This window comes from Copadichromis virginalis, linkage group LG9, assembly GCF_057382275.1.
Source record: "Copadichromis virginalis isolate Kocher_CV1m ecotype Utaka linkage group LG9, C_Virginalis_male_GT1.1, whole genome shotgun sequence".
NCBI lineage: Eukaryota > Metazoa > Chordata > Actinopteri > Cichliformes > Cichlidae > Copadichromis > Copadichromis virginalis.
The window spans coordinates 12720671-12732807 of NC_140626.1; the positions used below are offsets into that span (position 1 = coordinate 12720671).

At 39.1% G+C, this 12137-nt stretch overlaps 1 protein-coding gene across 1 annotated transcript; it reads right to left on the reverse strand.

Moving 5' to 3' along the window:
- Positions 1-3674: 3674 nt before the first annotated feature.
- On the reverse strand, positions 3675-8443 carry LOC146701467 (myelin-associated glycoprotein-like). Its single transcript, XM_085467808.1, has 8 exons — positions 8399-8443; positions 7675-7749; positions 7048-7431; positions 6436-6738; positions 6098-6358; positions 5812-5899; positions 5620-5659; positions 3675-5480 (listed from the first exon to the last, which is right to left on the reverse strand). The coding sequence occupies exons 2-8, from the start codon at positions 7715-7717 to the stop codon at positions 5232-5234; spliced, it is 1368 nt and encodes a 455-aa protein (XP_085323934.1). The 5' UTR covers positions 7718-7749; positions 8399-8443; the 3' UTR covers positions 3675-5231.
- Positions 8444-12137: the final 3694 nt, after the last annotated feature.

Consider the following 12137-nt stretch of genomic DNA (forward strand, 5'->3'; position numbering starts at 1 on the left):
ATAACTGCAACATGCTTTTTTTCGTTTTTTTTTTAAAGACTCGAAAGGACTTGAAATTCAAAATTTCAGACTTGTGACTTTACTTGGACTTTTACACCAGTGACTTGAGACTCGACTCTGACTTGCCTGACATTACTTGAGACTTGACTTGAGACTTGAGGATAAAGACTTGAGACTTACTTGAGACTTGCAAAACAATGACTTGGTCCCACCTCTGGTATCAACAATGGATAATATGGAGTGCGGGAGAGAGTACCACCGTGCAGGATTTAAAGCGTGGAAGTACTGACATAACTTTAAGTTTTAGTCCGTAAAAAGTGACAAAAACATTAGCATCCACTGTACACGTGTGGGAAGAAAACTTCTTTCTACAGCAAAAATTAAACTTAAATTCTGAGCAAGCACAAGGAATGTGAAATTCACAGAGAAACCCCCGGATCCTCCTGCTGACATCCCCACTGCAGCACTGGGCAAACCTCCACTGGCCCCACTCCTGCTAAACACGTGAAAACAGACTTAAGAGCGACAGGTAGTGATGGCCCGCTTGAAGCTGAAGCTCCGGTGCGTGTGTCAAAAAAACCAACACACTGCTTCAGAAGCACTGTGTCGAAGCTTGATTCGTTTGGCTAGAGTCACGTGATCAGTGACGTCCGAAGCTTCATTTAGAACCTAACTGCTTCGGTATCTGATTCAATGGTTTATAAGGAAGCGAATCATTCACGGGATTTGTGGAGTGTTTTGATGGTGACAGATAGCGAACCACTGATCATTCCACTGAGAGATTTGGAGCCAGCAAGGAATAGAGGAGGTTCTGTTGTGTGGGAGAATTTTGAGTTGATTTTTGTCAATCGGGTGGGTTTTACAGCTTTGTGTTCTTGTTGTTTGCTTTTGTTTTGTGCGTGTTTATTATATCTGAAAACGGGAAAAAGGTAAAATGTCAAAAATCTGCTTCCATAATATAAATATCATTAAATAACTTTAGACAAACTTCCACTCGACTCTTTACATGTAATGTTGTAAAAATATATATTTTATTGTTTAATTAATCTGAAAATGTTAGTCTGCCAAATGTGCAGCAATTTAATCTATTTATTCTCTTTAGCTGATAGTTGGTGGGGCCCAGGTAGACTGTAAAACTGCATCTCTACCAGTTTCTCTGCACTCCAGCCTCCTCTGTTCCATGTGAAGGGATTTTCCTTAAGGCAGGATAAATGATCTCCACGAAAAGGAACAGGTTCGGCCATCGCACACTAGAACAAATTCTCTTTTTAAATAAAAATGAATAAGGGCTACCTTAAATGCATCATGTTTTTAATTTGCAATTTCATAAGCATTTTTCCTTTCCATTTCACAATCAATTCTGCCCCCAGGTCAAAAATATGTCTGGGAAAATTTCCCTAATATAATATTATTTATAAATACACCTGTCTAGCGATTAATTGCATAAGTGAAAAAAAGATAGGCTGTGCGTCTCTATGGAAGCTCTCAAGACTAGCTGGAAAGTCTATCAGAGAGCAGTAAAGGCTGCCAAGTACTCCTGTTTTTCTCAACTTATTGCTGCCAGCTCGCATAACCCTCGTGTTCTATATAACACTATAAATTCTGTACTTAATCCGGAAGGCTATATTCTTTTGCACTCTTCTGCGGTTATGTGCAATAAGTTTCTTAATTATTTTGTGGAAAAGGTTGCTAGTTTGAGACCTCCGACTCTACCTATTGCTGACCCAGCCATGCATGGTTCTTGCTCAAGTCTGTTCTCTGCTTTTCTACCAATTGTTTTATCTGATTTAGAGAAACTTGTGTTGAATGCTAAACCGTGTGGCTCTCCAAATGACGTTGTTCCTCCCCGTTTTCTTAAAAAGGTATTTCCTATCATCGGACCACATATTCTGAACATTATTAATACTAGTCTTTTGTCTGGTCAAGTACCTAGGGAATTTAAGCATGCAGTCATACATCCTTTACTTAAGAAACCAGGCTTAGATAGTTCAGTCATATCAAATTTTAGACCGATCTCTAAGCTTCCCTTTCTTAGTAAGATTCTGGAAAGGATTGTTTATACTCAGTTGATGGACTACTTGAATGACTCTAAATTGTCAGAAATCTTTCAGTCCGGCTTTAAGCCATTCCACAGCACGGAGACAGCCCTCGTAAAAGTTATGAATGACATCCTGATAGCGACAGACCGTGGTAAATATGCAGTGCTGGTCTTGTTGGACATGACAGCTGCATTTGACACTGTGGATCACGATTTGCTGATCTCCCGCTCACAGCACGGTGTGGGAATTACTGGTTCGGCACTTTTGTGGTTAAAGTCCTATATTTTAAATAGGACATTTTGTGTTAAGTTGGGGTCGGCTTCATCCTCTGTGGCCCCTCTGCTTTGGGGTGTTCCACAGGGATCTATTCTTGGGCCGTTATTGTTTTCATTGTACCTCTTGCCCCTTGGCGCGATTTTCCAAAAGCATAAAGTGCCATTCCATCTATACGCAGATGACTGCCAGCTCTACTTACCTCTTAGTCATTCTGATAGTCTCCCAACTGGACCTCTGCTTGACTGCCTTACTGATGTCAAAGCATGGATGGCAAACAACTTTTTAAATTTTAATGATCGGAAGACAGAAGCAATTTTATTTGGCCCAAATCGTTCTTCTCATACTCTGGATGTTGATCTTGCAGCTTTGACTTCCCAACTAAAGAGTTCGATCACAAATCTCGGAGTTAAAATTGATTCTGCACTCACCTTTGATGACCATGTAAACGGGATGGTAAAATCAGCATTTTATCACCTCAGACGTTTATCAAAGGTTAAGCCCTTTCTTTCCAAGCGTGACTTGGAAAGCGTTATTCATGCCTTTATTATCTCACGTTTAGATTATTGTAATTCTCTTTTAACAGGGGTTGGGCAGGGCACTTTGTCACGCTTGCAATTAGTGCAAAATGCTGCGGCACGATTTTTAACTGGTAGAAGAAAATTTGATCACATCACTCCGATTTTAGCCTCTTTACACTGGCTTCCAATTGAATTCAGGATCCGTTTTAAAGTCCTTTTATTGGCTTTTAAATCTCTAAATGGTCTGGCACCTGTTTATTTGTCTGATTTGTTGAAGCCCCACATCCCCACTCGTTCCCTTCGGTCAGCTGAGCAGTTGCTGCTTTCGGTCCCAAAGTCACGGCTGAAACTTAGAGGAGACCGAGCGTTCTCTGTTGCCGCGCCGATGCTTTGGAATAACCTTCCTCTCCATATTAGACAGGCTACATCAGTGCCAGTTTTTAAGTCTTTATTAAAAACCTATTTTTATTCCCTGGCTTTTAACTCTGTGGGTAACTGACATTTTTATTTTATTTTATTTTATTTTAATTTTTTTAATTGTTTTTAACTTTATTGCTATGTCTATTACTATGTGCATATTAGTATTGTACAGCACTTTGGTCTACCAGGTGTGTTTTTAAAGTGCTATATAAATAAATAAATGATGATGATGATGAAGTGCATGGAGGCAGGACCTCAGAGCAGAAGCATACTCCATAATGTGTTGTACATTATATATATATATATATATATATATATATATATATATATATATATATATATATATAAAACGTGGTATTTTTCAATTATTGTATTTACTAACATCAAGAAGTCACAAGCAAAGGAAGACCACACCATGGTGCATGTTTAAACAAGGAGAGTTTACTGGTCAAAACTATTTATTAAACAAATAAAACACATTTTTTTAACCACCAAAAAATACACGTTCAAAGCAACACAACAGCGGCCCAATATCAGACAAAACTCCACTCTGTAGAGTGGGCAATCATAATGAAGCAGTTGGTTTTATTTTGTGGATTCAAGCTGCTCTTTGTATTTTTGGCCACCAGATGTCACCAGAGAGGACTGTGTTGAAAAGCTTCGAGTAATGAACCGTTTTTCAATACAAGCTTCAGTGCTTCAGAAAGCTTCATTTGGCCATCACTAGCGACAGGACTTAGTGCCACTCAATCTTTGATTTTAGTTATTTTTTGCTGTGTTTTACTTGCATCTACTAGAAAGAGCGCGTGTAGACACAAAACATTATTTTATTTTATATGCTAGAATGTCGTGATTCGGCTGTGTGGCAGGAAGTGGACCCAAACGCAAGCTCACAGAAGCAGGAATGAACTCAAAACACAGCTTTATTGCTGGAGGGAAACAGCGAAACAAACTGATAAGAAACTACACTGGGAAGTAATACACTAGCACACAGAGAAACACACGGCCATGAATGAGGGAGAATGTGACACTAAACAGAGGGAGACGCGGACATAAATACACAGAGGTTTAACGAGGGAGGTGGGAGCACACGGGGAACACAGCTGACACAGATAATCATAACGAGACAGGGCAGGAGCAACACAACATGACGCATACTGACGGGAGACTGTCAAAGTAAAACAGGAAGTACACAGAGGCGCAGACAGGAGGAGAGAGGGAGCACGGGGAGAGCACAGACATAATGGGCTGGGGAAAACATTAAATGAAACACGAGGGGAAACGAGGGCTCACAGATACACAGACAGGCACACAGGGGGTAAAAGTCACAAGGGGAAATCAAATAAGGAACAAAATACAAAAATACATGAAACTAAGAATGCTGGGCCAACATGGCCCAGGATCATGACATAGAATATGCAGAAAATGGGTTTAAATGTCTTCAAGTCAAAGACAGTTGCATATAATTACATTTTTTTAAAAGATTAAAACTCATAAAACTATTTTTAAAAAGAGGCTTTCCATTTGATTCAATTTTATATGATAGATTATGCATAAAAAACATAATTGGCCTGAAAGGTCTGTTGCTTTATTCAGGTTGAGTATAATTTTTTTAAAAGTAACTAAGCAACTAAATACTTTTGAAAATTAGTAATCAGTAAAATAATGGGGTTACTTTTTGGAGAAGTAATCAGTAATTAGTTACTAATTACTTTTTTCAAGTAACTTGACCAACACTTTATATAAGTACCAGTCACTTTACCGTTCCCTGCTGAACTGCTGCAACTTCTATTTACGCATATTTAATATCATAAGAGATCAAAATCTGAAACCAGCCGTATGAAATTACTACAGGAGGGTGAACATAAAAAAAGCTTTTTTTTACTTCACTGAATTGTTCGGCAGTGACTATGACACATTTTCATTTAAAGGCTCCACATTCATATTTCATTCTTTATAGTTTGTAAACGCATACTTCTCATTTTTTCTTCACCTCAGCGTAGAGTTCCTCTTGGCAATGAGCTCTCAGTGTTAAGCTGTTTTCTGGCTTGTTGACTTTCACCTGTGCGTACACCGTATCCTGCTGCTGTCCTCTGTCCTGCACTGAATCAGAGGATGCTTCAAATGCCAGCTTAGAGAAGCTGACCTCTCCATAATGGATGTTTTCTTCCTCTTTTTCTGTGTTATTTGCTGGCCCTTCAACAACCTGCTCTTCGTGAGGTTGAATCTATGAAATAAGCAAAGTAAAATCTGTGATTTAGACCTATAGAGTCCATTCTTAATCATGTTTTTAGACATTTGAAAGCATGTGACTAGGTGGCTGTTTACAATCATGTAAACAGCTACAGAGTTCAGTATTGTCTTACCCAAGTCTGTTGTTGAGTTTGACGCGTTGACTTTAACCACCTGGACGACATAAGAGGCAATAAAAATTTATCTGTTTATGTTGAATATATGTGTGAGTAGATTTCAGCTTGATGAAAAAAAAAACATTTTAAAGTGCAGCTAAAATATCACAGTTAAATATCATGTCTTCTAATGTGATGTCTGATACTTACCAAAGAAAGATTATCAAACAAATGAGTAAGATGATCCCAGAGATTCCTCCAAGAAGTAGGACCAGCGTGGAGTGATTGTTCTGCTTTCCTGGTACATGAAAAATAAACTCTGTGTGAGTCGAACAATATATAATAATGTGGAGTTAAAGATACCCTTGTTAAAGTTGTTTTGGTTACATTATCGTCAAGTTTCAGTGTACCAATGTTATTAATAGATCAACAAGGAAAACCTAAAAGATAAATGGGAGAAAAGCATGGCATTAGTGGCTTCAGCCTTTATCTTTACCTCCAACAGTCACATGAATCTCTCCTGATGTCTGATTACCCAGATCATTAGTGGCCACACAGTAATAAACTCCTCCATCTGTTACATTGAAGCTGTAAATCTCTCCTTCAGATACTTTCACAGCTCCATCTCTGCTCTTCTTGAACCAGGTGAAGCTGCTGACTGGAGGTTTGGCTCTGCTGGAGCAGGTCAGGTTCACCCAGCTGCCTGCTGACACCAAACCTGATGGACTGATGGATGCTGAGGTGTCTTTAGGAGCATCTGGAGAAATAAATTATATCCCATAAATCATGTTGTCATATGGGATTCAGTTCAGCAACAAACTCTGATTGTCTTACATGAAACACTGAGAGTCTCTTCTGTCTCTGCTGTCTTGGTGTCTTTTCCTTGGTTCACAGGATATCTGGCAGAGCAGCTGATCTTCTTTCCATCATGTGTGTCTGACAGAGTGATGTTCTGCTGGATTTTAGTTGTAAAGCTTCCATCTGTGTTTTGCTCTGTTTTGTTGTGAGAGTCTTGTTGGAGATTCCAGGTGAGTTGAGGAGGGGAGTGTGGACAGGGAGTGAGAGCTGAGCAGGTTATAGTGACAGACTCCTCCTTCAGATCACCTGGGATTGTAATATTGGGCCTCCAAGGAGAGTCTGTGGTTTCACATACATATTCATTATAAAATCACAGTGACATTTGTACCACTGATTCAAATCTGCAAACTTGTTCTAAATTCATACTTTGATTTATAAATGTTATCAAGTCCTTAAAATAAAGGCAGAGTAGAATTCATAAAAAACAAGCAATCTTCTGAGTGTCATGCTGGGACAATCATTACTACTGTAACACAAAATTTGCTCAACAGATATTGATTATAATCAAACAATACATCAAAGTCCTGAATGAAGGTTTATTAATAGGCAAAACAAAATACTGGAAAAACAAAAACAAAACACTATTACCTCTGACTGTTATTTGAAGAGGATCACAAGCAGCTGTTGCCTTGAATGGTTCACTCTCTACTCTGAAGAAGTATGTGTCTGTGTATGTGGTGGTTAAATTAGAAAACAGAGTGGTGCAGTCTCTCTGACTCAGGTTCCCAGTAATACTCATTGGATAGATGCTAACTGCTCCACTACTGTTGAAGATCACATTGTTTGGATTTTTGCCAAATTTGGGTCGATTTTTAATCCACACTCCAAAGATTTTTCTTGGGCTCTTAAATTTCTGTTCGTCTTTGGGTCTGAAGCTACATGGGATTTGCAAACAAGATCCACTCAGTGCTTCCAGCTTCTTTGATGCATTTATGAAGACTGCTGCTTCATCAGGACAATCAGCCAAAGTACCTGTAAATACAACTGAATAATTATTACATTAACACCCTCATTATTCTTCTTTAAACATTATTAAATGTTCATCAAACTACACTTATACATCCTAGTAAGTCACTGAGATTTTCATATGTAAAGTTTTAACAGATATTCCTGAGGTGACAGCCATTTATCCTCCACCATTTAAAAAGTTGGATTCATTGTAAAAACTCAGAGTAACAAACATTAAAGACAGTGATCATATATAAAACAGCTCACCTGAAAGAAAGAGGACAATCAGTAACATGCCAACTGTCATCATGTTCAGATTGAAGTTCAGTGGAGCTGTGTGCACTGAAAAACAATAACAAAACACAGAAAACTGAATTCATACAGATAACAAAACATCAATAAATACCCACTTAACATGTTGATGCTGAATAGCCATCAGCTGACCCCCTTTTGTTTCTTGTCTTGGTTGAAAAACAGCTTCAAAATCAAACTTCTGCCGACACCAAAATAGCACAGCAGTAAGTTTAATGTCTGCTGAACATGTTTTTGTAACTTTGCTTGGATGTTACTGAAAGTAAATCTTTATGCTGGTGGTGTTTGTGACAGTGGCTGCATTAAGGTGCATGAAACTGGATTTTTTTAAAAAGTTTTCTACATACATGTAAAGTTCACCATTAAACAAAAGGCCCGATTAATAAAAAGGCCCAGAATCTGCATGTAGATAATCAATAATGATTTTAAAGTGTTTATCTTTAGACAAACAACCATTTAGTAACCAAACCAGTTGTGAATCAAATGTATTTTTTTAAAAAAGACATGTGTTTCCCTGCTTTCAATATATACTGCAGTCATAAATGTCTCTTCCTCTGAAATAATACTACTGTTTTAAACATGATTTCTGGCTAACAATACTGTGTATCTGTATTAGATGAATTACAAATTTAAAATTTAATTTAAGAAGGAAAAAACCAAACACGAAAGGATCTCTTACCTAAGGAGCTCAAGTGAAGTCTTGTAACTGTAGAATGAAATGAAGCAGAATTACAATAAAACATGAACTAGTTGCTGCCAATGTCAGAAGAAGAACTAATGAAACACCCAAAGACTAAAACAATGTAAAAAGTTTCTTGTCCTTCCTGATTATGTTCAGCAAAAGAGGAAGTTACTGCAGCAGTCTTTTTTTCTGCCACTCACTTGTAAGTTTAACCTTTTAACAGAACTGCACAAAAAGTAACAGACAACATACATGCTGTTTAGAAAAGTGCCGTTTTTTTGGGATGCAAAGTGAAATATGTTCTTATAAATTAAGAACAGTAGCGGTTATTGATACGGGCGACACGGGCGGTTGCCCGGGGCAGCATCGTGGTGGGGGGCGGCATCACGGGCATCTGCAAAAAAACAAAAATAAATTGCTCGTACTCATTCTGCCCCGACATCAGCCAGCGCATATTGGGAATGTCATAGGCACCTATTGGTTTTCTATCGCCCATTTGCTGGGAGTAAGGGCGCCCTCCGTTTGCGAAGTGCGCCTGCTGCTTGCGGCACAGGGAAGAGAGGGCGGGGCGGTGAGGGATTCACTGGTGGCTGGAGCAGCATCTAATAACCAACTCGCAAAATAAAACAAAATAAAAACAAACCAATAAACACGAAAACACCAGACATCATGATACAGACTTATAATTTGCACCGATGTTTTTTCGAAATTCTGTACGCGAAAAGTGAGCACGAGAGCCCTCGGTGCGCCTGCTGAAGTCAAAGTAAACTTAAACCCCGCTACATACAGTCCAGTATGTAGAGAGACGAGACGACGAGGCTCCAGTTACAGCAGTGCAAGTAAACAAACAATAAATATAAGAAGAGTAAGAAAATAAATATACACTTTAGGACTCGTGGTAAAGGGATCAATAACAATTTAAATTTTATAATTTACAGTTTGCTGCTTTAAAGTCTCACACACAACCCGTCGAAAGGGAGAGGGGGGGGGGGGGCGGCTGCTTCCAAATAGAGCACATTTCATTCATAGTGATGTAAATCCAAGCCCATTATCTATTCATGATTTGAATCCTGGGTTGTGTGCACTGTAAGAAGTCATCTATAGAATTTACCCAATAAATCTGAGGTAACAATTTGCATAGACTTTTTTGTGGTAGATTTAGTTCAATATATTGTGTATAAAATAGCTTCAATAAAAAGCTATGGAATACTTAATTAAATTGGGTAAAATTTACCCCATATTTATGTATACATTCAACAGCTACTTACTCATTGAAATGAGGTAAAATTATCTCTTGTTTGCTAGTTGGTAATACCTGATAATTACTAATAAAATTTAATTATTATCACTTGATAAACATTACCTATTCATATAAGGTAAAATGTACCCCCCCAAAAAAGATATTCAAATGGTTCATCATCTCAATGTTTTTATTCCATAAAAACACAGAATAAAGTGCAACACAACAGCTAATGCAGACAACACTTTCAAAGGCCACTTAGGCCACTTAGTCCATTTTAAAAGCCAAAAGCACATACAGAAACTCTACGAGGTTGTTTCTGTGCATGTACGTTATCAAACATATGTATAGATAGAACAGAACACTAACACCAACATTCAATAGTTTCTGTGCTTGCTGTCAGCTCCATCAAGCTATGTCTGGACAAAATATCCTCTGGGAACAAGAGGGGAAATGTGTGTGCATTGCATAAGCTTATTTTTGAGGCCGTGGACCCTTTTCAGTAGTTTCGTACCGTCAAGTTCCAAAAAAGTTTTTGAAAAGTGTCAGATGTGTTCTTCAGCTCCTTCGGATATTCGAGGTTGAGGGCATATATCAGTCTGTGACGGAGTCACCCCGTCCCGAGCCGCCGACAGCTGATCTGGGCGCATACACGCACCACCACCATTAGTTTTTACAATTACCGGGGCTGCGCGGCTTTTCGGCGACCGGGCAGATAAACAAAAAGGGGTGAGAGGTATAGTTTGAGCAGCGCAGAAGGTGGCCAACGTATTTTCCCACTTACCTTCCATAAAGCCGGTCGCGGAGACTCGCTATGATCGCCGAATTATACGGGGGTTATGCAAGCCGATGGTATGGGGTTCCGGGGTTTAAATAGTGGGTTCGCGCGCGCTTGAAGAGTCACGTGAACTGCATTATTCTTTTGGTTTGTTTGGTGTTATTGTGAAACACTGTAGGCTGCCGGGAAGTGGCCATAAATGTCTGTATATACATATATGTATTGTAGGACTACAGCAGGGAATAAGCTGAGGGGGAAAGACGGTTTGATAAAAGAAATAATAAAGAGATGACTATTACGCCTAGTGGGAGGGGCTATGGGGTATAAGATAAGGCGGTCAGGGCCCACCTGTTGTCTTTTGTCCAGTGAGCTGTTACAGAGAGGGTAACATGCAGACTGTGTTTTGTATATAGATGTTTGTTTGTGCTGACTTAAGTCAGTTCTATTTTCTTTGTAAATAACTTTTTGTGCACCTGGGAGGCCGGCAAAATAAATAAATTATCCACACTGAATGCTTTCCGACTACGCCTGTATTTGTTCGGGAGAAGTTTAGGAGAGGACCCCGCGACACAGTCCCATCAGCAGTACACATGCCTTTGTTCGACTTCCACATCCCTCCATCACTTGGTTTCCCTCAATCACAATGAACACATCTGATGGATCCTCCTCAGCCATGATGTTGTGGATCACAATCACCTTCATCATATTGTCTGTGTAATCCTCACATTCCTACGTGTTAAAAAGAAAGAAACAAAAAGCATACACGTTTTATTTTATTTAAGATGCTTTTTCAATATATTTCAGTTTATCTAAAGAGGGGAGCAGACAGAAGATGAATGGAGAAGGGGAGAACAGGGGATAGGAGAGGACAGGAGAGAAGAACATTCGGATCCCTTGAGTTAATAAGTAATCTGTTATCAATATGACAAACCTGGCAGTCATGAAAAAGATCTTCTTGTCTTTCCCCGAGGTAGCTAATGAGGCAGCAGATAAGGAGATCCCTTTTCTTCTCAATGCTCTGTGTCTGTAGGGAGATACCATTTAGTGAAAAGACTAAGTGGAGTGATTTACTTACATTAAGACTGAATTACTTCAAAACAAAAACATGGTTGATGCCTCTCTCCAGCTTTCAACGGGTGAGAGGCTGGGTACACCCTGGACAGTCAATCACAAGGAAACATAGAGACAGACAGGATAAACAACCATGCACGCACACACTCAAACCTAAGGTCAATTTGGAGAGACCAATTAACCTAACAGTCATGTTTTCTTAATTTGATCTGTTATTGTATATTTTACATGTTTGTATGGGATATTGTATTTGTTTTAAATGTTATATACCTATGTGGTATGTGACTTTTGTTGTTGGAGGAAGCCGGAGTACCTGGGGGGAACCCACACATGCACAGGGAGAACATGCAAACTCCATGCATAAAGACCAGGTTTTGAACCCAGGACCTTCTTGCTACCCACTGCCCTCCATAATTACATATTTGTGAAAAAAGTCAAATAACATAGGTCTTTCAAAGTGTCCAGCAGAGGTTTCATCTTGGAATCAGCAGCTCCTCCTTTGGCACGCATAAGCTGCAAAAGATAATCACAATCCTCAAAAACACATGGCACAGTTTCAAACATTTTTAGATGGCCACCAGAATGTTCAAAAAACTGCCTCTCATTGTCAAAAGAGCACGAATTACAGACAATGCATGTGAACGAAA